Consider the following 26,257-nt stretch of genomic DNA (forward strand, 5'->3'; position numbering starts at 1 on the left):
TATAAATAATACTATATACCCGCCGATCGTAAAGTAACCCCCTTCACACGTAGTATTCTCTTATATCTACTTTTTTTTTAGGATTAATTTTTTTTTATTGGAATCTCTAATATACCCCCGAGATTTAAACAAAACTATAAAGAAATCAAGAAAGATATTAACTAGGCTAAGTATCTTAATTAAAATAACAACAATTCTCTATCTAAGAAAAAGTATAAGCCTTAAATAGAAAAAAAAATAGAAGAAATTGGGCTTATTTTTAAATTATATATTATCTAATACTTTAAACTAGATTAAGTAACTAACTATAGTAGATAATTAGAGATAGTCCTTAAGAGTTTAGACTATAAATATTAGTTAAAGAAAAGATTTACTCTCTAGTTAATCTATATTTTCCTTAAATAGTATATTAAATATTATAATATAGAATACTATTTATTGCTCTAGACTATAGCTTAATTCTTTATAATATATTATAACTAAGAGAGAGAAGAATTAGTTCCTTTAGATATTTAAGGTATAATAAAGGATATAAGTCTTAAATAGCCTTATATTGAATCCCTTTCTAATATTTCTAAGCTTATATATAAATTAGTAGAAAAACATTCTTTTTATAAAAAGAAGAAAGACTAGTCTTTATTTAATATTAATAATATATTATATATAATATACTATCTGCTTACCTGGTCCAAAATCTCCTTTCTAACTATAAGATTAATTTTTTAACTAAATATACTCTAAAAAATAATGATTTATATAACTATACACCTAGGGATATTAGTGGAATTAGAGGGGTATAATAACTCTCTTAAGTAGAAGGATATTAAGCTTTTTATAGTTAAAGAACTAGGAAATCTAGATTCTAAGATTCTTCTTATAAAAGTATAATATAGGCTGTTTAAGGGTTAAAGAAACGAAGGGATTAGGTAATTTATACTCTCCTACTATTTAATAATTAGTATAGACTAAATAATATATTAAGCCTAATCTTTATATATATAGAAAGAAATAATAATCTTAGGCTATATATTATTCAAGATATTCTTATCTTTGCTTTTAAGAATAATATCTTCTCTAGTAAAAATATTCAAACCTCCTGAGATATCTAGACTCTTACTACACTACCTAGCTATCAACTAAATACTCCTATTCATTAGAAATCAACTATAATAGAGATACCTATACTACAATATACTATATAAAATAAAGCTAATATCTATATTACTAATCCTAAATATGGTATTCTATATATATAAATAGCTCTCTAAGAAAAGAATATTAGTATAGAAGCAGGATTTCTAAATAAAAGAAGTCTCTATAAATATCGAAAGGGCGCTATAGGAAATATTAGTATAGTAAAAGCTTAGCTTATACTACTTTTTATTAACTAATATACTATAATAGAGAATCTTAATAAATATTCTAAGAACTGTATTATAGAATATACTTATAGAGGAATATTTGTATATTATATCTTAAGTTATATCCTTATAATATCTAATTAAGATTTATAGAGACCTCTAAACAAAAGCTACTACTTAATCTTACTACTTATATAAGTATAATATAAGATCTATTAGGACTATAATCCCTTATAACAACTTAGAAAGAAAGGATTAAAATAAATAAAGTAATATAATAAAAGAAAAAGAAGGCTATAGTACTTTATAAAAGTCTTATTAAAGATTTTATCTAACTAAAAGTTACTAAGCAAGCTAAGGATAAACACTATAATAAACTTATTAAACTTTAAGATAGTATTAAATCAATAAGAAAGTAAGAGAGTAATAAATTACTAAAGTTAGAGAGAGTTAGATTTTTTAAAGAAGTTAAAGATTATATTATCTAAGGAAATCTTAAAGGGAAACCTATTAAATATAAGTCTAATACAAATTATATATAGAAAGAGAGAAAAGAGCTAGCTAATCTTAAATTTTAGAATAGAGATTATAATAGTATAGAGACTAACTATCTAATTAAAGATTATATTTACTTATTAGAAATATAGCTTAAGATAGCTATAATCGTTATCCCTAGTACCTTAAAATACTATATTTATTATAAAGATCAGTCCAAAACCAAGCCTTTAATAAAACTAAAGATCTTTCTTAATAATTTAAAGAGTAACCAGAATTCCTCTTTAGAAAAGTTTATAGTTGCTCCCTATAAAAAACCTGTACTAGTCCTCCAATATCTAGAATACCCTAAAGATATTACTCTTTACTATATAGTAATAAATTATATTTATACCTATAAGGATATACTCTAAAAGTATTTCAGGACCTATCGGCTACCTAACTTCTTCTAACCTTCTTACTAATATAGTATACTAGGTTATATTTCTTCCTTTCTATTACTTACTAGATATTAATGTTATCTTAGTAATTACTATATAATCTATTTATAAATTTATCTACTACTATACTATAATAGAATAACGTATATATATATATTATAGCTATTAAATTTATTCCTTTTCAAATAAATCTAATAACATAACCCCTTATTTATTATATATAACTAGTACTACTATAAAGATAATATAATATATAATAGGTTTTAACAATTATATTAGTTCCCCTATAAAAAGTTAGAACCCTACTATCTTCCCAGAAGGTACTATAATTATCCTTTTTGTAGTAATAATTATTATAGATACTATGGTTATCCTATTTATTATAGAAAATCATAGTATACCCTAAGCTTAAAGTCTAAATCTATCTATAATCTAAGATTTAATTTATTACTTCTAATTGTTTCCTTAAGTTACTTACTTTCTTCTTAACTTATATTTTAAATATATCCTCTTTAAATAGATATAAATATACTTAGGCCTCTGTCTCTATACTATAAGATAACCAAATGGTTTTAGTTCTTACTAGATCTTCTTATATTAGTCTATTAATACTATCTCCCCCTAGACCTAGTCTAAGTCTATTTAGAGACTCCTCTTAACTAGTAGTCTAGATAAATAGCTAGTATCCTCCTATTCCTCCTAATACTTTTAGAGTACTATCTACCTAAGCTGATATTAATTATAGATACTTCCTACTATATCCTATATAGTTAACTTATATAACTTCTTTCTCTAGTACTACTAATTAGCCCTAACCGATATCTACTAGTAGCTTATTTAGAATACCTGCTATTTATAAAGCAAAGCTACTCCCTATTACTAGTTTAATTAACTATAAACCCTAAGAAGAAAAGTAAGGCTAAGAGATCGACAATAATAAGAGTAAAACCAAGAAAGTAAAGTCTATCTGATTAGTAGACTAGGGTGATTTAATAAGGACTTTATATAGAAAGGAGATATATCTAATAGAGAGAATAAATAGTAGTATAGTTTTAGAAAATACTATTCTTTTAATAAGATTTAAATATTTCTAGTAACCTATTTCTTAACCTTTCCTATTAAGTAACTAAGCCTATTAATAACTCTCTATATATCTTAGACAACTAATCTATAAGTAGTGTTCTTTAATTACTCTTTAGCTATATATTAATTAGTCTTATAAAGAAGGGATAGGTACTATTCTTTTTTAACTTACCTATAGAAAGAGTGGATCACTTGAAAAAATATAAACTTTATAGTAGCTTATTAGATACTGTATAAAGCTAAGATAAAAGGCTCAAAAGCTCTCTCTAATCGATAGTAGTAGTGATACTATGATCTTAGTGTTCTCTAGTAATTATTGCTATTCTAGCTTATAAAGTAGCTAAATCTTAGGTAATAAGATCTTAGAGCTCTATTTTAGTCGCCTAAAGGAACTTTAAATTAATAGTTATTAAGTGCACTATACCTAGGACTAATAATAAAATAAATATTTTTAATATAATAAGGTTAACTAGTAGGGATAATATCCTTTTCTTTAGACTATCTAGATATTTAAATCATAAACCTACCTATAGATTTATACTTAGTTTAGTTAGATATATATAATTAGGATTACTAAGAAAAGTTATTACTTAGCCTACCTAACTAACTATTCCTATTTTAGTGATCCTATACTCAGCTTATATGACTAACCATTCTAAATTTAGTAATATTATATATATAGTAGAAGTATGGCTAGTTTTTTTAGGCTTTATAACTTTTAAGGCCTATATATCTATAATATAGTATAAAGTAATACTCTACCTATAAAATAGATACTGCTCCAACAAGATAGAAGCTAGTAATGATGCTTCCTAATGAATTACACCCCCTAGAAGGATTAATAAAGATTTTGAATTAGTTGTATATATCTATTCTAAAAAGACTACTTCTTAATAAAAACTAAAAAATAGTTAGATTATATGAATTTAATATAAAGACTATTAATATCCTTTAGTTAATACTATAATAAGAGGCCTAGATAATATGATTATTATAGTAGTCTAACTTAATTCTAACTAAGTTAATCTAGTTATTATTATATTAAACATTACTTAAGTTTATTAGAGTTATAATTATCTAGATATTAATTACTTTTCTATTAATAATCTAATTATCTAATATTAAAGGGAGAGTAAAAAGACTTTCGATACTTTTAAATACTATATTGGAAAGAAGGTTTTTAAATACTACCGGTGAGAGTTTTTAAGAACCTATAGTATATAGGAAAATATACTATCCTTATATTCTTACTATATTTAGGATTAGCTTATTAGAAGAGTCTTATATCTAAATAATATACTAGGAATAAATACTTAGAGGATATATAGATAGTAGAAGTAACCTACTCTTCTAAAGCTAATATTTACTAGTTTAATTTATATAGAATATTTTTGCTTACTACTTAAGTAGCCTTAAAAAGTATATTTATATTAGTCTCTAAGATACCTAATCTTTTAAATTATCTTAAAATAGGGCTTTTAATATATTATATATATATTGATAAAGCTATAGTAATAATTATAATATAAATGAATTAAGAGTTACTTATATAGTTGGTTATTATAACTTAGATTTTTAATATAACTAAGATTCCCGCTTTGTCTATATTACTAACTAAACTTCTTTCTTATTTAATAGAAGATTTAGTCTTAATCCTGCCGGCAATATTATATCAGTATCTTAAAGTGTGAGGTAAAGAGTATAGTAACCAAAAGATATAAAGATATAAAGTATTTTTAATAGGCTTGTATGGTAAGTCTATAATAACCCTTAATTAATTAATATTAGGTTGACTAGATTTCAGTAAATATTATGGCTATTATTTAATTAATTTTGAAAAGAAAGGGGCTAGGGCTATCTTAGAGTTTGGAAAGTTATATTTACGATCTGTCTAGTAAGGTTATAATACTTTATAAGCTAAACGAATTGATTCGAAATAGTAAATACTTAGTGGTAGAAACTATAGGCTAGAGATAAATAGGATTTACTACTTTAGTATAGACTAAAATCTAATAAATATTGCTATACCTAGTAGTAAGAGTATTAGATCCTATATATTTAAAAATAGATCTAAGCTTTGTTAGACTTCTATTAGATAATATTTAAGACTAAATATACTTTAGTACCCTAAGTCTACCTTGATTAGTATATATATTAGCTCTTATAAAAATATAAATTCTTATCTTTACTATCTTTGTTCTTAATAACTTGACCTAATTTTTCTATCTATTTATTATAACTTCTTACTAAACTAAAAGCAATAAGAAGATATAAGATAGTAATTAAATTTCCTATTTCTCTTAAAGATATCTCTTTAGAATATTAGCTCTAACTTCTATAATTAGGAACTAAAAGAGCTAATATACTTACCCTAGACTTATTAGAAGATATTTCTCCTAGACCAGAATTCTAAGAGAGACTAGTATATATATATAATATACTAGTAATTATTAAATAGAAAGAGATTAAAACCTCTAATCACCTAGTATATACCTTAATAAATAACTAAAGCTATAACTAGTCTATATCTTATATAGTTTATATTAAAGAGTTATTAGTAGGAGGATAGCTTCTTCTTAGTTAAGTCATACCTTAAAATTCCTTTTAGTAATCTTTTTAATAATCTAAGCGCTTAATACTAGTATTTTACCTATCCTTCCCTAGTAATAGAAGAAAGACTAATTATAATTTGAACCCTAAGTTAATTTTAGAATTAGAGTTACTATTTACTATAATCTATAAGGAACCTAGTAAGTATAGTAAATATAATCATATTATTCTATAAATAAATAATATAGGTACTTATTCTGATTTAGTGCTATAAGACGTCTAGAAATTATTAGAAAATATATATAGACCTACTATAATAGGAGGGTCTAGGTTAAAAAATGTTTACCTCCCTATATTCTAATTATAGATAACCTACTTTATATAAATTAATATATATATACTTTTAAATATTATATTGGAAGGAAGGTATCATCTTAATATATAAGAAAATATACTAAAAAAGAGAAAGATCGCTTATTGAAATATTTCGCAGGAAGTGGCGTATGCCATTTTGAATTTTGAATTTTTTTTTTTAAAAAAAAAGAATAGTGGAATAAAAAGAAGAGAGTCTGATTTGGCGTGGAGAAAAAATTTTAACTAGACCCGGGTTCGATCCGAGGACCTTATCGGTATTAATAATATATAATAACTAACTATACTATCCAGCTAAAGATATAAATCATATCCTTTATTAGTATTAGACACTAAATTTGTTTTAATATTATTATATAAATTCGCTTAAAAGCTTATTAAACTATACTAGATCTAGGTTTATAGTAAAGATTAGCCCTAATTTTTATTATATATATTTATCCTATAAAAATATTAAAAGAATTACTAAGGGTTACCTAGGTGTTGTAAAGTTACTGATAGTATATATACTTTATTAAAGTAAAATAGAGGTAAGTAATAGCTAGTATATATCCTATATCTCTAGTATAGAGCTATTTATTATTATAAACTAAAGGACATTACCTTTAATTAAATAGACTAGTAATAGTTCCCTATATATAGATAACTAATAATTATATTCAGGTTTATAAGATCTCTATAAATATATTAAATATTATTAATCACTTTTTGGCTTTATTTATCTTAGTCTTTTAAATTAATTAATAACCACTAGTAATAACTAATTTAGTAGACTAGTGAATGATTATACTATATTAATACTTATAGATAGTTAGGGTTAGTACCTAAGGATATTAAAACAATATATAGAGAATTTAAATTTAAAATTCTAGCTACTAGAATATTCTATTAATTATAAATCAATAGAACTTAACTTTCTCTTTACTACTAGTACTTGTAATCCTAGTAGCTTTAGTCAATATTTTAAAGTATAGCAATAAAAGTCAGGATATTCTTATATTGAAGATCTTTATAAATAATCCTAAATCCTTTAATCTCCTTATTCACTCTATAGATCTTATTATAGAGCCGAGTTATAAGCTCTATTATTATTATATATTTACCTTCCTAACCTATTAAAAATATATGGCGGATTAGCCTAGCTCTATAAAGAATATAAATTTTAACTAAGTTAATTTTACCTAAGAAAATAGATATAGTAGACCCTTAAGCTAGTAGATCTACTCTTTAGTAGTAACTTCTTTCTATTAGTCTAATATAGTACTCTTATCGAAAATAGTATACCTATATATTAGATAGTTTGGTTTAAATAGTGTACTATATACTCTATATTTCCTAATAGGGCTTAAAGAAAATCTACTTTTGATATATAGGCTATATAATGGTATTTATCGTAATTTAGGATGATTCAGTCCCTCGAAAACTTTAGTTAAAAATTTTGGCCTCATATAGTAATAGGAAATCTTGATTATATATATTAGTAATAAGTAGATATAACTTAAAAAAGTTAGCAAAATTCGTAAAGAGTGAGAGAGTGCCTATAGAAGGCTTATAGTATAATAATTTTAACCTAGGAAGCCAAATATAAGCTCTTAAATTAGTATAAGAGCTAATAGAGGATACAAAAAGTATAGATCTACAATCCAATCTTTCAGAGTTATTTAATCTAGTTTATTTAGACAAATTTTTATATCTACAGTATTCTAAGTTCCTTTTAGTCCTGGACAAGGCTTAAATTATTTCCTCCACTCTCTATTAATACCTAAGTAATATATATAGCCAACTAATATTGAAAAAAGAATAAATATCCTCTCCCACTAGTTAAAGACTATATCTATTAACTAATATTACCTAAGTATCCAGTATCCAGTATATTATAGTTAATCACTTATATTTTTGTATATAGTTTAGATAGATAGCCCAGAGCCTAAGATATCTTTAATAAAAAGAGACAAATAGAAGCTTTAGGAACTTTTATAAGCTTAGCTTACTAGTTATTTACAATTCTTCTTCGACTAGCTTAATTATCAACAACTTATTGTTTTCTATAGACTTTCTACCCTACTATAGTACTTATATATACTTTTGTCGGTTACAAAAAATAACCCCCTCTTTTATAACCAGTTAAGTTAATATTATTTTTATTTATAAGGAGGGAGTTTCTTTAGGATAGTATTAATCTAGATAAGTTATCTAGATTCTTACCTAAAATAAAGAAGATCTATTTTAATTAGTATAGTTACTAATATCCTATTTTAAATAAATAGATATAGGGATATAGAAAAAAACAGTCTGATAAAGCTTATAACTTAGACTAATAGCTTTCTTTACTCTAAATAATAGAGAATTGTTCTTCTTTTTTTTTCTCTAGGTTGGTATAGCTACTCGGTCTATATTAATAAGTCTTATATAAGATAAGTTAGGTTTAGATAAAGGAGACAACAATTAGTATAATAACTAGAATTCAAAGTAAACCTTAAAATATAGAGTAAGTTAACTCTTTTTCTATAGCTTGTTGCTAATTATCTATTTAAGGGTGTCTAAAAGCTCTATATAATTAACTATAACTAGTTATCTTAGGCTATATAGACCTAGAGGAAAGGACTAGATATTAATAAAGATAGTGAAATATTATATGATATATTACCCTTATATATAATATATAGCTTTAGTCTTTAATAAGCAGTTAGCTTCAGTAGGTAGTTAGTTAATCTAGGCTTATATAGTATATAGTAAGAACCTCTTTTTGATTAGCTTTCTAAATTTTATAATATATTTCAGACTAGAGGCTAATTTTTCTTATCGATAAACAAGATAGTATAAAGATCTTTAGTAAGCCTAGCCTATTATTTATATTTTCTATACTATTTAATATATCTATAATTAAATCCCCTCTACCCTTATTGAATTCTTGTAGTATAAGTATAGAACTAAATACTCCTGAGCTAATTAATAATAATACTAGCTTTACTAAACTTCTTCCTTTAAATAATCTTATTTACCTAGTACTTAAGATAACTACTTATTAGGACTTAGAGTATTATTAAAAGTTTATTAGTAAAATAGTCCTTAATAATAAGGTTATTAATTACTTTAATCTATTACTAGATATTTTACCTAATTTCGTGTATATTAGATAGAGAATTAGTAAAGGCTATGATTTATTGAAGAATCGGGGTATAGACCTTCTCCTAGGCTTTAATTATAATGGTTACTAAGTTGTCAGGCTAGAGACCTATAACTAGGTAAGGATATCAGATAGTAGAGATCAAATAGAACAGTTAATATATAGAACTGATTCTTATAGGATAAGAATCGTAGCTATTGTTTGTATATTTTAATATTGCTAAAGCTTACTAAGACTTAGGGCAGTTATATATTAGTAGATATATTATAGTAGATTCGCTTATAGAGCGATTATAAATTATATCTGAATTATACCTAAAGGGATTTAGGAATCCTATAATAATTTATCCTCCCCTTTTAATAATAGTTAACTTAACTATCTATATAACTTATATTTAATTAGGTAATTTATATCTAATAGTATTATACTAAATAAAGATTCTAAGACTAATACTATCTTAGGTATCTTTATATATAGATATAAATAAAGTAATATAGATTCTTTAATATCTTTAAGATAAGAGCTTCTCTCCTATTTTTTTAACTCTTATCTTTTCTCTTTTCTTAGCTCTTAATTCTCGACTCTCTATCTTCTTACTCTCTATTTTTATCTTATTTTGTTTTAATATATCTAAGACTACTACTTCTAGTATTTTTAGTAATCCTCCTTATTATAGTAATTATTATATAACTAGAGATAAAGATTAAACTAGAGATAAAGATTAAACTAGAGATAAAGATAATAATAATAGTAATAGAGATAATAGGATTAATAGAAGTAATAAGAGTATTGTCTGACACGGTGAGCGGGGCGCCACGAACGGCGCCCATTGCATCGCCCTTCTGCCGCCCCCGACCGCCTACCGGTCTCCGCCACGCCCCTGCCTGTTCGGGTATGGCGCGCGTCCCGGGGCCCTCGTTTGGGCTTAGTGCCACCCGTGGCCGCTTTTACCGCCCCCGTCGTCTGCCATCCATCTATAAAACACCGCTCGCCCTCCTCCGGGCCTTGTCGACGCACTTTCTTTCTCTTTCACCCACCATCTGCCCTTGGTGACCCCTATCCTTGCCGGCCCCACCGATTCCTGCGCATTGACTTTCAGCTCGATGCACTGCCCCCTTTTGTTTCACCGGAGAATGCCGCTCTATCCAGTCACCCTGGAGGAGAACCTCCTGGGGTGGTCCATGATTCCCACCTTTCTGTGAGCTTGCAATTGCGCGGTCACCCTCCTGTGGCTGTGTGTGAAGTCTCTCTTGCTATGTCTATCCTACAGAAATCGCCGTGGATCATACTACGAGGCTGTCTCGATTGCCTGCCGTTCGCAAAACCTTTCCGTTGAAGGTCGCCGACTTCCCTTGTTCCGACGCATCCCCAGTGGCTTCCCTCAACAATCTGTGCCCCGCGCCATCCGCCTCATCTGACGCCCCATCAAGGTTACATCGCGTTCTGGCGCTGTGGATCTACGCTCTGTCGCATGCTTTCGAACGCCCTGGCCTCACCATTGTCGTCATCGTCTGCTTCTCCGGGCCGTTCGCAACCAATTGATGGAAATCAACAGCATGCCACGGTGATGAGAGCCAATAGCGAAAATCCCGCACACTCGCCTGACCCATGTCAATGCTTCATCATGAGGTGGATTCCTGGTCAGACTCGGGCAAGACCCCTCCGATAAGGCAACCTGGCGATTGGAGGACAGAGCTGGGGACGAGCGTGAACGTGGATTACTTGGCCGTGGATTACTTGGCCGTGGGCCATTGGCGAGATATGTGATGATTTTAGGTCCGCAGGTGCGGGAATCGTAATCTCGCAAATTTTCATGCAGCGGCATGGGCTGTAGGAGCTGGTCATTCCTGCGCGGTGAAAAAGCCGACTACGTCTCACGGTCTATAAAAGAGACTACGATTCCACGCAAATGGCAAAATCTCAAAGTCAAGCCTCTCAAGTTCTCCCCAACTTTCCCCTTCCCACTCTACCCGGTACCTCTCCCCCTACCCAAGCCCTCGTCTCGGTTTCTCTATTTCTACCAGTGGTCCCAATCTCCACATGCAGGAAACTCGCTCAGCTGCCCTTTCTTCTTTTTAATTTTTTTCTTGGACAATATGGCTTTCAATAGTTCTCGCTTGGAGTCTTTCCGGCCGTGGAACCCTTTCCAAGATAAAGTGCAGCCTTCGCGAAATTCGCTCGATATTTGTCGATATCCAACTCCTATCTCGATCACCGCCACCTCACCTCTCTCTGATTCCAGCAACTCGGCTTCAGAGAACATAGATGTTCACTCTCATAAATCTGTGCGACACCCCCTTCCTCCCCGACCGCCGTCGGAGGTTTGCTTGAGAGATAGCCCACCACAGGAGACAGATCCTCAGCACCAGTCCGATGTGGAGGATCAGACATCATGCGTTAACCCCGAAATTGATGCGCTCGAATTCGACGACATCTTGCAAATGCAGGATTTACCAAGCTCTGGAGACGAGGACCATCCGATGGTCTGTCATGATCTAGGCTTGGAGTCTCAGTACTCGCTCGGCTTTGGACCGTACTATTCAGAGCGCGCTTGCACTACCAGTCAGCGCTCTCATGTTGGCAATGCTGGAACTTCTGGTCTCGCCCGCGAGTGTTCCGACGCAACAATTGATCCGGCGATTCTGGACGACTATCATTCCCCAGATATTGAGCAGAACCCCACAAGAAATGAGACCTCGGACGTTGTGTCCCCTTATTCTCTGCCAGATAAAAGGGTTCGTGATCCCAGCTTGCGATCATCTTCGCAAAGGGCGACGAACCCTCGGCGGCAGCGCTCCAAAGTCAGCAAGGTTGCCGTCGTCGTGGCCAATCGCCACATGAACAGGACTGGCCGAAGAACCCGAGCAAAAAGCCCCCCTGGAACTTCGTTCTCTGCTCTTCTTGATCAATTCTCTTCTCTACCGGTCGAAGAGCGACTCCAATTTTTATCCTGGCTATTTGAGGGTGCCTTGTCGCAATGCCTTCATTTGCCCTCTGATCCGAAATCTGCATCAGTATCGAAGGGCATCGAGAGAGAAGAAGTAGTCACGGCTTCATTGGCTGAACAATCAAGCGTAGGCGATGAAAATGCCCACGGAAAGCCTACTTGCTCTTCAAGAAAAGGATTGCGCTGGTCACTAGAAGAGAAACGCCTTTTGGTGCAGCTGAGAGAGGAAGAATCTCTCCCCTGGTCGGAAGTGGTTACGCGATTCCTTCAAAGGTTTCCTGGGAGGAGTGAAGGTTCCATACAGGTCTATTGGAGCACGACGATAAAAAAACAGCGATCATCTTAGCGGGAACCAAGTGAAATGCCATCTTCTTCAATTCTGCGTTGCCATGTACAGAGTACACTCTTTCGAGAGAATATATCTTTTGTGAGACTACAACGCCGTTTTTTATATCGTCAGTTCATAGAGGCGGAGCGTCTGTGTGATTTTCATGAACCGTCGACGCATAAATCTAATCAGCTTTTGATGACGTGTTACTTCAATCACAGCACTGGTCATACATAGACTTTGAGAAGGGAAGAAACATTCTTTCTAGAGGCTTCAGCACCATTTTTAGTCTCTCATACTGGTCGCCTCTGCTCGTGAAGGATGGCGATAGTAGATGAGAGTTGTAAAGCAGTTGGGGCAACGGCGTAAACAGGAAGCGTCGATTTTAGCCAAAAAAAGATCGGTATGCCCCTGTCCGCAATGGTTGCACTGCAGGCATCAGCACAGTTATTCGCTGGGAGAAGGAGACAGTAAGCAGTAAGATACACGACGCGTTCCATTTGGAATACCAACCACATAGAAAGCAATTACCTACTTGGTCTATCCATACTTCTACTGGGGCAGGTTTCTCGCAAAAATGATAGATCAAACCGTGCTGCAGAGCGTTGCACGACGAAATACGGGGCCACGCCATCAGCCAGCAATTCAAGATGAGGGGCTCGTCCCGATTGACAATAGATAAGGTATAAGACGGTATAGCAACTGCAGTTCTTATCCTGGCTGTTTCAGGGTGCTTTGTCCCAATGCCTCCATCGTTCAACCAACTCACATGACGCATCAGCGTTAGGGTTTGTCGCAGGCGATGCAGATCCTTTGACTCCCTCTGTGCAATCATTACCGGATGCCAACGCGGTCGACGTAGAGCCTTCTCGCACTTCGAGAAAAGGACTTCCTTTTTCTGCGGAAGAGGATCGCCTTCTGGTAAAGCTTAGGAAGGAGGAAAATCTGGCCTGGTCGGAAGTGGTCACGCGATTTAGCCAGAGATTCCCTGGGAGAAGTAAAGGCTCCATACAAGTGCACTGGAGCACGAGGCTTAAAAATCCAACCGCCGTCTTGAACTAGCACGCAGAGGAAGAAAGAGAGAGTATATTGGTTTGCTGATACACAACCATTCTTTCCCTGTAAATAATTACTTCACAAACTATGAACTACTGTCCGCTTGAATTCGATGGCTACATGCGCATGAGCTGCCAGAAAGATGTAAAGGTAGGCCGTATGATGATAAACCTAAGCTTTGGCACAAACTTGTCAGCAAGGCCAGTGGTATCCGAACAGTGGAAATGCTGGTGATCGAGGGTACGGATGAAGGAAAGGCGTACTATAAGACATCCATGACACGTTACTAGGTATGCTATGGGGTCTTGGGGCCTTCGCAGGTTTAAAGAAGCTGTTTAGCGACTCGTAGGCCGGCCGTCCATACAATGAGGTTGCAAAAGCAATTTTTGCAGCTGATTCCACCGAGAGCGGCTCCCATAAGCGAAAAGTACTTACTTAGGCCGACGCTGACCCTCGTTCCTGCCTTTTCAGCCTTTTGGAGCCTAGTCCGGCATGGCTAATTGCACGCATATTCTTACTAAATTCCTCCTTTCTTTTCTAAGTATGATCTATCTACTCTATACACTTTCTTATACGCTGTGCGAAATAAGATCGGGACAAGTTTTGACCGACGGCATTTTCCAAAATACAATCCAACTAGTGATGGGCCACATGATCAAAACTTCAAGAGCACAAATAGTATGTTACAGATCTTAACTGCCGCAACGTAACGATGGTCACACTAGGTAGCTGTAGCCTGTCGGTGTGCACTGCTTCCGCTCTGGTACACCGCCATGGCATGCCGCCTAAGATTGAAGTCCAAGTTGCCGCCTTGAGCACCGCCTTGGGTCCTTTACCCTGCATCCTGCCGCTCGACAGACCGCCTGCTGAAAATTGTTCACAGCCTCACCGCTGAGAGCCACGATTGCACGACCGCAACGCCGACCGCTTCCTGCATCTAGCCCTGACCGGTCTTGTTCTACACCGCCGGACGAAGACACAGGTTATTCCCTTCTCACCGCCAAGGGCACCGATCAGCGCACCGCCTTTTGGCGTCTCTCCTTTCACCGCTGCGAAGACCGCTAAATGAACCGCCTTCTGCATCCGTTTGATCATCACCCCTCGTATTTAGATTCCGTTCTCTCAGTGACTCACAACGCCTACTCAGCCCTATCTGGGTCGACGTCTTAACCCAACCGATGTAACATTTCTGAAAAGCCTAGATGTCGAGACTCCATACTTGAATCTACAATTGTCTCTATATATGAACACTTCCAAAGCTTGAATACTTCACTGACGGGCTCGATTCTGACTTTTTAGCACAATTAATCATGTGGCCGAGTCAAAAAACAGGCCGCGCAGGAACCTCGTTTGGGTCCAAAATCCGTCACCCCATCCTAAAGCTTGCGAGGCCCCATGTGCATCACCCTTTAAACCCTCATGGAACGTCACTCATTTGTACGTTATTCGCCCTTTCTTTTAGGTGGGTATAAATGATGATTCCTTCCCATGGAAAATTCTTAATTATAGCTGTTCAGTAAGTATACGGTATACCAATCTATCCCACATCCCATTAGTTCACGCTTGAGATTTAATGGAATGTCGCTGTTTCAAAATATATACATACTATAAACAGATGCTGTAAAATTGAAATTTCGTTGAAAAAAGGGGTTTTAAGGTTTTCAGATTACAGTGTTTGGGTCCAGAAAAAAATCCAGGGTTCTAAAGGTCGGGATGTAACCTCGATGAGAATATCATGAATTGAATTGCTAGATTTACTAGTAAAATATTGAGATTATCAGCACTGCTCAAGCCTCTTTATCTCTGTTTTTTTTAACCGGCGCAAGGGACAAAAGAGCCTACGTATGCTTGCTTTGTTTGAGGACAGTCAGGTAACAAAATCCAAACCATTGAAGGTCCCTAGAATAGGTGAAGTCTTATGAGACTCTGTAATGTTTCCGCGTCAGCCTAGCAATGAGCACGCGGGGACAGTGAGATCTTATCCATTCTTCATAATCAACATAGACCTGAACGAATTACTATCTCTCTGTATAATACACGTCTACTTCATACATGTAGGGCATTGTGACCTAATATTCTGATGCTTGGGCCGACGAGACTTTTTATAAATTTCAAAATACTTTTGCAATGTCACATGAGCCTAATGACACTAATGACAGTGTGACAAAAATCAAAGTACTGAATTTGATTCTGACAACCATCACCTTCATCCTGAATCTTCTATCACGCATGCGTGATTGTTGTGCTTTTATTGCCCCTCTCGAAATTCTGATCGGTTACCACAGTCGGTGTGGGGTAGTGCGAGCTCTGAAATACTACCTTAGCTTTATCCTTTTGCTTCAATGTTAGATTGCAACATACCAAGTTTGAAGTAAGAAAAGCCCAAAACCCAGATGAATCGGCCGACAGAATATGTACCCGACCTGTATCTCGCATGCGAATCCCTACGCATACATCTGCGTTACACATCTTGCTATACTCGAAGGCTTTTTTCATGAGGTTTGTTTTGCGGCGACATTGTTTTTGGCGCATTGATTTTCTGACTGGAGGACGTTTGAACAGCCTGGTTGTCATTGAAGTCATCGCCGGTGATTGAGTGTATCTGCAAGATTTTTCTGTAAAATTCGTGAGCCGGATATACCAAAAGACGCTCTTTATAGGGGAATTATCTATTAAGGTTTATGTTTATACTACGTACGGCCAGTGTGAAGATAGGAAAACCAACACTTGATCACCGGACTCTCCACATCTCACGATGTCGATATCAGCGACGGCCTCAACGTTGAATTTTGACTGTGTTATGAGGAAGTGAACCAACATGGAATTTTATGAACTCAAAAATTGATGCTTCGATAGATCGAAGGTTTATTGGCTTCATGTTGAAGAGTGTTGAAGAGTGTTGTGTTATTTAGATGCAGGTAGGCTCATGTACAAGTAAAATAAAACATTGTCAATCGTGGGTTTGTGTTGGGTGAAAGGCCCAAACGATAGAGCTTGCTATCTTTGCAACGCTGGAGCCCATGGCGTAAAGTGAATATATATTCAGTAACACAACTGGGATTATTGGATTCTCGCCTTGTTGGGAGTGGAACCGGAGGAGCTGAAGAGTCAGTTCATTGCGCTACCACGGTGGCTCCCTAGACATACCACTTGTGTGTGCGTTGAGAGAAGCCGGTGTCACCCATGACACTGTTTGATACCACATTGCATAGATTTCTAGATTTCGCTCCATGAAACAGCAGAGACTGCAGCGAGGAAGATAATAGAGGCGACAAAGAAAGCAAAGTCGAAGTGGTAGAAATGCAACGGCCATTGAAAGTGAACTATTAGATACAGTCTACTTATGATAGCCAGAGTAAGAGCAGGCATCAATATCGACTGGGCTTGGTATCCCGAGATCATTTCCAGCGTACAATGAGCCAAGATGTAGGCCGGGCAAGAGAAATTTGCATCATACTTATGCAGATTAGACTAAAGACACCTGCTCCCACCTGGGAAGTAGGGATAGCTCCATGGCAGCCATGAAGATAAGCACAAGCTTATGACCCCGCATTTCTCCTCACGTAGTTTTCTGATTTATTCTGAAGGATTGCCTTCGCAGCCCCCAAGGGGCCTATAGAGATTCCCAGTCCTGGGCTTAACGGACCGTCACCCGTCAAGAATGCGCAAGAGCCCGTTCAAAACGCAAATACAGATTAAAAAGCCCCACGAAGATGCTGATCCTAAGGCTGCCGAGTTTTCAGGGTTTGTTGCAATTGAGGTGATCTGAGGTGCACTGTCCAAAGAAGTTATATTGGGCATGCCCCCGGTGAGGTTTTGAAAGGGTGCAAAGGTTGGCAAAATCAACGATAACGGCATGGGGACAGTGTTCCAAGAAACCCCGCCAGTCTCGGTCTCAATGGTCAGATGGTGTGTAGCTGTGGTCTCCTTCAGGGACGAGTCTCCAACTTGGCCGCTTAAGTCTTCTGAGAAACGAGTCATCTTTCGCAGAGGATATTTGATCATTGGAAATGACCCAGAGGACAAAATCAAGTCTTAAATACTTTTTGGTGCTGCATTAAGTTGAGAAAAATGAAGTCCACCACTTTTTCCCTCGTCAATTCTGCAGTATTGAAGAAAAAGTGAGTGACAAGGTTCTTAATATCGTCGAATAGCTGCGAGGTAATATGTAGTATCAAAGTATTAAATACACCGCTGCTTGAAGATACAATGTTGCTCTGAGAATCCATCAAGATATTGAGTAGAGGATTTACGTGTGAAAGTTATTTCATACTGATGGGTCGGCTCATACGCGTTGAAGTGGTGAGCTTGTGGGTTTTTTCCATCGCAGTTGAAGACGAGCTACGCTGAATCCGTTGTCTGATCACCCAATCTCCGCGGGATTGACACCAAAAATAATGCGGTAGATCAAATATTGAACTATCACGGTTTCGCATCTCCAACGCAAAGTCGGTATCTCCAGCGGCAGCGCATGCAGATCGCTTGAAATATCAGCGAGCCTCCAAGAAATCGCCAATGTCAATTACAATTCGTGTGTGGAGTATGTAGATACCTCATGTTTTTACGGCTCCGTACTAAAAGTGCCTGAAAGCATGTGTCACGGCGCTGGCGTTGCCCACTTAAACAAAAACCTTTTGGCTTGTGATGACTCAATATTATATTCATAGTCCTCTAGTATCGCAATAAAAATGTGGCTGCCACTCAAAGTCTTGCCAAACTGGAGACCGGACCCCATTGGTGGTATAATAAATCTAATAAAATGATTATGCCCTATTGGAACACAGAAAAATGATACTATAAGTACACTAACTCCTACCGACCAGACCATTTCATCGCAGAGATTCTGTCAATAGCAATGGCGAATTCATGGCGAAAGCAGCATACAATAGAAGAGGAAGAAAGAAGGTTGCACGCGTACCGATCACGCTGCTTTCAAGTCACTGCAAAAGTACCTCTCTACTTCCTTTCGTTCGAAGAAGGATTTAGGAGCTGGATGAATAACCACGAGAACGTCACCAGACTCGAAAAACTTATGAAAGCCCAAGGTTGCCAGCGACTTATGCGAGAGAACCACGTGCCCGTAATAGTCTCGTCGGAAGATTGGATGACGAAAGTTGTACCGGTCTATGAGAATTCCAGAGTAGGCCTTGACGTGCCCCATCTGCAGATTTCGCCTGGGTACCGTTTACGCGCATTGGATCACGAGAGTCTCATCAACGCAGCCCAGATCAGGCTCAAGGGCCCAGACCAGTGGTGGATTGTTGATGTCTATGTTTTGGACACGGACTCTGGTAAGTGACGATCTGTTGGATCTTCGAATGCTCTTGACAGTCTAATAAAAAGAAATCGCGCTAATCAGCACAATCGTGGGCTTTGTATCATTGCAGGCGACGCCGCAGGGATAATCCAACAGAGATTTGTTCGTTCATTGAAGGAACGGATCCCTAATGATCTCAGTCCCCCAGATGGATTGGCTTATGAGCGAATCAACTACTACGAGGGGCATCTCGATGGTCACATTAATCGCTCCGCAGCTGACGACTGGTGGGCTGCCCTCAACACAAAGACACGAAGTTCGAAAGAGAAAGGTCTGCGGAACTTCTTCAGGAATGCAAAGCTGCACAATAAGTTGAACGCCTTGCTTGCGATTAGAGGACTGTGGGAGGCCATGCGTATTGGGGTTCTCCATAAAATCACTGCAATGCATTGTGATGAGGTGAGTCGACACTCTTATCGAGCTCCCAAAAGCATCGCGCTGATCATATATTCACACCTAGGCCATATGTTGCTACTGGGAGCATATCCTGCAAACATTCCTGAGAATAGTTGGGGGGCGACAACAGCTACTTCCATATATTGATGGCGTGACGGTTGAGCTTCTTGAATCTCGTGCCCCGAAAGTATCGAAGAGAGATCGACAGTTTCTCCAAAAACGAATGGATGACGGGCAGCTCTTTGCCAATCTGGATAATCAAGTTCGTGATGAGGTCTGGCAAAACCTCCTCAGGATCGATTACCCAATCCCCACGTTAAAAACATTTTTCAAAGATCGTCTTTACCTTGAGGTAGCTCAGAACGTCATGAAACAAGCCTTATTGCCGGTTCCGAATGACACAGCCACCACTATTGACGCTGGTCTCTGTGCTACATGGGATAGTGCGCGGTCGGGGACGATTCCAGTACGACAGGAACGGCTCGAAGAGGGTCTCCTGGAGCTCTGGCGGTTCAGCTTTCAATACGGGTTCGAAATGACTGGTCACACCCGCTTGAAATCCGATAAGCAGGTACCACAAGATGGAATAGAGGCAGCGGAACTTTGGCGGCATTTTTTTGCTCTGTTGAGAATTCGGGGGTTTAAAGCCCCCGATGGAGACTCCGCTGCGGCACCTACCATGCCACTTCCCACCCCACCACCATGCGAATTTCCCGAGAACCCGGAGCATGAGATTGAAGCCCCCAAGCGATGTGGAAAGCCTTATTCCAATTCCGCTAGAGCAGATCGATTCGCCCTCACAGCCAGCTCGATGCGCCAGCGATCAGTGCCTGACCGCGTGACTGCCGGATTCCTGCGCCAGTCCGTCTTCAATGCCTTCTTCAGCTATCTTCAGACTACTGCCACCGGGACTAGTTCAACAACTTATGAGGTTCTATTGCAACAAGCGCAGGTGGAGGTGGAATCGAACCAGCCTCCTCTCAGAAGCGAGACAGTCAGTCCAGTGAATGGGCACGACCAACCGAGTGAATCCACATCCAACGAGCCGAGCTCATGGAACACGACTCCTGGCAGGGGGCTGATCAGTGATTCTGCATATACACTGTCGAGTTCAGCCAGTCAGTCCCAATCGAGCCCGGTGATCATGAACTTCAACCTCGCGGGGCTATCAAGGGATCAGCAACAGTTACAGATGCCGTACGATTTTGAGTGGATTCACCAATTTAGTACTGAGCTAGATGCAAATTCATTTGGAGTGGAAATAATGGACACTGGGCGCTCTATCCCACCACAAGATATTTTTGACTACTACTCAACTCACGCTAGCTCGCAGCTAGTTGCTAGTCTCAACAATGAGGATAGTCTCGGGCCATCAATCAATAACAAGAGAAAAAGAGAGCATTCAGACGACGCAGGTAATGATTTGAATACGAGAGCAAAACGGTTTATTGAAGAACAGGCTCTTCGAGCCCGCGACCGCATAACAATGGACTCGGCATCAAGGCATACAAGCTTTTCATCCCTTTAATTGTCGGAAAAGGGAGGTGGCAGGATCTCAATTTCGTATAATTAGATTCAATTTTTGATGTGTGATGTCTTTTGCTAGAGATTTATATTTTCAATTTGGGATTAGGGGAGTGATTGTCAATTGGTGCTTAAATTTGTTGATACCGGGATAGACTGCGCATTCAAAGGAAATCCCGACAGACAATTCCGGGCGCATTTGACGTACCGAATCTTCTTCAAGGCGCAGACATTATATTCCTTTATCCATTGAAAATTTGATTTAGGATTGAAATGTCCCCAGAAAGAAGTCTAGTTCAAGTTCTTGATATATCATGTTACTTTGATCAGCTTTAATACATATGGAAAGCTTTGTTCCGGCATATGTTATTAATCTCATTGACTGAGGATAGATTAAATCAGGTTTTGAAGGTACATGAACGCGTAAATTGAAGCAGGGTATGCTGAAGGTGAGTTGCCTTCTTCCTCCGATCCTCCAGATTGAGCTCCATCTCCCGCAATTGCTGTTTGAGAAGATCCCTCTCATAGATGAGCCATTCATGCGAGATTTGAAGCTTACTGTTTTCATCCGCTAGATGCACATCCTGGGCGGACTTCACGATATAACACTCCCACATAGCTAAGTACAAATCTAGAAGGCTGAGGCCGTGTGCCGCGATGGACCCATCGAGTTCCAGTAGTTGTCTTATCTGCACCGTCAGAGCGCCAATGGGTTGGGATTGCTGCGGTCATCAGTACGTGTGCAAGAATAGTTGATTTCCCTTGACAGGACACTCACCTGGGGGATTTTACTGGGGCTCCCGTCAAGCACCTCCGCTTTCGAGAACGAGGCTTCCCCATCCTCAGACAACTCGTGCGGCTTTTTGTTTGGATAATCGATCAATGGGTCTGGGCTTCGACAATGCTTTCGGTCCATAGGCGAGGACATCTTGTAGAATTTGGTGGCGGCTCAAATATGCGGAAAATAAAATCTGAATCATGAATGAATAGTAGCAGCGCAGTTTGAGCGCTTATATATATGTTTCTTTTTGGCCGTCGGGCTTTGCAATAACAGAATGTTTGCCAAGAGAGTGATCAAGAAAGTCAATTTTGTATTGCAAGGTGCGGTCTCCCAACGTTGAGTAAACGCCTCGGTGGACTTCAACACTTCATTCACCAACAAACTTAATCCATGGGTTGAAGTTCCCAGTTGCCAAGCCTAACTTGGAAATGCTCAATTCGACTGCTTTTACAATCGTGAATTTCGGGGTCCTCGACCTGGCCGCTATCAACATCTACAGGGTGACGCAACGCTCATCTAGATCTTAGAAGCATAAAATCACCCGCTTATTTTCTGATGGGTAAAATGCCATCCATTAAAATACACCAATACCGGAATATTGCCGGACCCTAGGTACGCTTGTCTCATGATAAGAATACAATAGCGCCTGCCAGCCAATTTAACTTGTAGGTGAGCCTGATTCTAGTATCTTTAGATTATAAGAATGGAGAACAATAACCTTTGACATCTTCTGACCCATTCAATAGGCTTCGGGGAAAACAGTGGATATGAGGTGAACGAAGATAGTGAGCTTAGCCATTAGAGCGCTAAAAACAAACATGATTTCTCACCTCGTGAGAAATATTCCATGGAGCCTTACTCTGCAAATCAAGTACAATATGTAGAAACCTGGAGGCAAGGAATGGTGTTATATTGATGCCAGACAGAAGATGAGGCTCCAGCGATTGGGTCAAACATGCGGGTTGAACTGGAAGTTGGGAACACGCCATTCATCACGTTAGGCCTTCCAAATCGCGTAGCCTGTCTTACCGGAAAAGAACATAAAAGCGAGCATCGCACATCCAGTCTTACCCATCAAGTCTAGCACCATGCGTCTTGTTCCTTATCTCTTCACTGTCGGCCTACCCCTGGCCCTTGCGGGCCGATTTCAGCTTTACGATGTCGATGGAAAATGCCGTATCTATTCAGTTGACAACTGGGATTGTACGGGCACCTCGGATCCAATTGGGAATCTCAAAGGCAAAACATGCGACTGTGAGAAAGCATCTCCATGCATCCTGGACTATTGCTAACAAGCCACTCGCCAACAGTGAAATCAGGAGTGGCAGACGAGCCGCGCTTCATGAACGTCTCGATCTGTGGCCACGATGCCAGGAACAGACGCTCGGTCGCGACCGTTCAACTCGATGATACTGGCCTGATATGGTTCCAAAACCTGCAAGGCCAGGCGTCCAGTTGCACAATCGACGCGTCTCTCCAAGTCGGGAGTGAGTGCACAGTTGGCCGAAACACCACCGAGAGAGTGACGGCCACTTCGTCCCACACTCGAACCCTGGCCGTTGCGCGTCCTACGGAAATTCCATCCCCGACTCAAGGCGACACGACCGGACTAGCGACCGACTGCTAATACATCCTCTGCTTTAGGTGGACCTGCGAAATATTTTGCTGTCAAATCCATGGCTTTGCTCATGAGACTCAAATATTTTCTCGTCCTCAAGTTATTGCTCTCAAAGTTTAAATAGGCCTTGCAAGATTGAAAATTGATTGACGTAATTAGTCTCTACGATATCAACCGAGCATTCTGAGTCATTGAAAGGTGAATATAGATTTGTGATAAGTCCTGGTAGCGACGATCAGGTAGCTTCAAATCGTTCTTGGCTCTTGACAACATATCTAAATGGACAACAATTTTGATTTTGCTGATATATTCTCTAATCGACGGTACATCATCTGTCTCATGGCAAATATCTGCGAATAAAACGAGCCAAACAACTCGGCTCTAAGTACGAACAGCTTCTTTCATGGCCACTCAATTGAATGGGATATTCGTCCCAATGGAGTGCTCCTCTCGGGGTGGCTCTTCCTCCCAAGACCCCCATAGCACCAAGTAGTTGAGAGTGTATGATCCCTCCTCTTGCACGCGACGCACTGCAATAGCTTTGATTGGCCATAATTGGCCAAGCTAAAAAGACGTCAGTTTCGGTCATGCGGAACTGGAATAGATGGTTGTCTTACCTCCTTGTTCTGCTCGTTGGACCAGTCCCGCCCGGTCGAGTCTGGTACGCTCGACGAGTATTCAGTGGTAGCTTCATCGGAAATGACAAAGTTATAGTCTTCGGTATTTTCGGACGGGGTGTTCTTGTTTGTTGACTGTGAAGACGATTCGTCGGCAGTGACAGGTTCTTCAGGGTAGTCCGGCCAAGACAAGGTGGTAAAAAGCTCGTTTTTCGGGTGCATAGCCATTAGTCAAGTGAGAGTTGGACTGAAAGTTGAGGAAAATGAAATGAACAGTGATAGAGAATGGTAGCCTGGGCCCCTTATAAGCGTAGAATGTCGGTATTGGTGGCCTGCTTCTTCGGACTGAATTTTTCTTGTGATTGGAAATGGCCGTTGGTTTATCGAGCGCATCTGTTCACTGAGCGGCTATTTACTGTCCCTGTTTATTGAACACCTGTTTACTGAATGCCTGTTTACTGAACGGCTGTTTACTGAGCACCTGTTTATTGACCGTCTGTTTATTGACCGTCTGTTTATTGACCGTCTGTTTATTGACCGTCTGTTTACCCAACACCCGTTTATTAAATACCTGTTTACTGAACGCCTGTTTACTTCTGACTTTTTCACTGCCCGCATTTGTTTAATGGAGACATGCTAGTAAGCTCGAATGTATAACTCGTGTGCATTTCATTCAATGAAAATATAAGCCAATAATAATCAGTTGCTCAGTCTATGGGTAGCATCCACGGAGCAGGAAAAGAACCCTATCCCTTCTTGAAACTTCTTGAGACTGACGCGCTCCAGGCTGAGTGATGATTCGAGGATGAAAGAAAGGACTACATCTCACTGCATTTCAGAGCATATGTCTCTACCATACATGATGATCGAGTCACCTGTCACCGTTGTCTCCTGCATCAATATCTGCAATATTTCAAAACCTCAGGGCAGGGACTCGCAATCAAAATTGGCTGCGTGAGCAGTTAGAGCTCTCTGATCAATGATCATTCGTATGATGGGCGCTAGCTGTTGGTGAGCGGAGCTTGACAAATGAAGTGGACATAGTTCCTCGCATGCTTCCTGGGCTCTGCACACACGCGTCACTAGCTGATATGTCTTTTCTTGTAGCCGGAAGATTTCCGTATAGATGGAAGTCATAGAATCCCGTGTCTGCGACTCAAAAAGCTCGTCAAGTATCTTGATCAAGTCTGCCGTGCTCTCTTGCAGTATCTTGAGTGCTTTGTAACATTCACGCAGGTAGCGATTCTCGATTTGCTGCTGACCAATCTGTTGCGATAATTCAATGAGCTGTTGCATATTGCAGGGCCTGTTATATGTAAAAAGTAAGATGATGCGGGCAATGAAATTAGTCACTGGACAGTTGGGCTTAACTCTACTATTGAGTTGAAGTCTCTATGCGCCTGAGATGAAGTCAGTAGATAAAAATATCCAAAGCCTCCCGTCAAGTTGAGTGGTTCATCCACAAAATCCAGCACACATGCTCACTCAACAGAGCGTTTTCTGTGTTTAGTCGGTGGGTCACCGTTCCGCGGAGATCAACGCTTGAGATGAGCACCGAATGTCAGTGAGGAAGACTTCGAGCCTATATATTGAGACTCAGTCCGCCGTCTTCCTTCTCAGAGCAAGTCTCCTCCTCACTCCCCAATGAATAACAATCGCCTTCCCAGCTGCCTTTGCGGCGCCATCGTCGCCAGTGTTGGCTTCTTCTATTTCTTGGTCTACGCAGTTCAGTTTCTTCTTTTCCATCTGTCGACCTCCCTGGATCTGATTCCCACAGCTGTGCTCATTCTTCTCTTCCCTGTCAGCATTGCATCCTGTTATCTATATGCAGCTCTGAGCTATGTGATTGAGATCATCACAGACGAACCACTGGCAAGTGAAAGTGGTCTTATCAAGCTCGTGGGGACTATCTCAATATGGGCGACTGCGCTGCCTGCAGCGGGTTTTCTCCTACCAATTTGGTCTTGGACACATCTCGGCTATCTTGTTGGCTTGACAGCAGTTGCACTAGGTCATCTTCAAGTGAGAATTAGACAGTCGACCCCACGCTCCAGCATCTCTCTTGATATCCTGTCCATCACCATGCTAGCGCTAATGCCAACAATGCATGCTCTTGCGGGGCCAGCGTCGTTCCTGGACCCCCTCGCTACTGCATTCGTGAAGTTGTTGGCCAGCAAGGTTCTCGGGCTAGTCATCTACACGTTGCAGCCGTTGGAGGCTTTGGGAGTTCCGCATCTTTGGAGGC

At 38.4% G+C, this 26,257-nt stretch overlaps 6 protein-coding genes across 6 annotated transcripts; 4 read left to right on the plus strand and 2 right to left on the minus strand.

Annotated features, from left to right (window-relative positions):
* Positions 1–883: 883 nt before the first annotated feature.
* Positions 884–2,269, plus strand: N7478_001313 (uncharacterized protein; the record flags this gene model as incomplete). Its single annotated transcript, XM_056917528.1, has 3 exons — positions 884–926; positions 1,288–1,355; positions 2,009–2,269. Coding segments are annotated over 3 exons (372 nt in total), but the record flags the coding sequence as incomplete, so codon positions are not given.
* A 9,255-nt stretch (positions 2,270–11,524) lies between these two features.
* Positions 11,525–12,721, plus strand: N7478_001314 (SANT/Myb-like DNA-binding domain-containing protein; the record flags this gene model as incomplete). Its single annotated transcript, XM_056917529.1, has 1 exon — positions 11,525–12,721. The coding sequence occupies one exon, from the start codon at positions 11,525–11,527 to the stop codon at positions 12,719–12,721; it is 1,197 nt and encodes a 398-aa protein (XP_056785409.1).
* A 5,893-nt stretch (positions 12,722–18,614) lies between these two features.
* Positions 18,615–21,000, plus strand: N7478_001315 (uncharacterized protein; the record flags this gene model as incomplete). The annotated part of the gene is made up of 3 exons (XM_056917530.1): positions 18,615–19,050; positions 19,147–19,475; positions 19,537–21,000. 3 exons carry the CDS (start codon positions 18,615–18,617, stop codon positions 20,998–21,000), a joined length of 2,229 nt encoding a protein of 742 aa, XP_056785410.1.
* Positions 21,001–21,394: 394 nt separating this feature from the next.
* N7478_001316 (uncharacterized protein) lies at positions 21,395–21,924 on the minus strand (the record flags this gene model as incomplete). The annotated part of the gene is made up of 2 exons (XM_056917531.1): positions 21,395–21,718; positions 21,775–21,924. 2 exons carry the CDS (start codon positions 21,922–21,924, stop codon positions 21,395–21,397), a joined length of 474 nt encoding a protein of 157 aa, XP_056785411.1.
* A 941-nt stretch (positions 21,925–22,865) lies between these two features.
* N7478_001317 (uncharacterized protein) lies at positions 22,866–23,404 on the plus strand (the record flags this gene model as incomplete). Its single annotated transcript, XM_056917532.1, has 2 exons — positions 22,866–23,031; positions 23,088–23,404. The coding sequence occupies 2 exons, from the start codon at positions 22,866–22,868 to the stop codon at positions 23,402–23,404; spliced, it is 483 nt and encodes a 160-aa protein (XP_056785412.1).
* Positions 23,405–23,806: 402 nt separating this feature from the next.
* N7478_001318 (uncharacterized protein) lies at positions 23,807–24,240 on the minus strand (the record flags this gene model as incomplete). The annotated part of the gene is made up of 2 exons (XM_056917533.1): positions 23,807–23,959; positions 24,013–24,240. The coding sequence occupies 2 exons, from the start codon at positions 24,238–24,240 to the stop codon at positions 23,807–23,809; spliced, it is 381 nt and encodes a 126-aa protein (XP_056785413.1).
* Between the last annotated feature and the right edge of the window lie 2,017 nt (positions 24,241–26,257).

This window comes from Penicillium angulare (assembly GCF_028827245.1).
Source record: "Penicillium angulare strain IBT 27051 chromosome Unknown utg000001l_segment0_segment0, whole genome shotgun sequence".
NCBI classification, from domain to species: domain Eukaryota; kingdom Fungi; phylum Ascomycota; class Eurotiomycetes; order Eurotiales; family Aspergillaceae; genus Penicillium; species Penicillium angulare.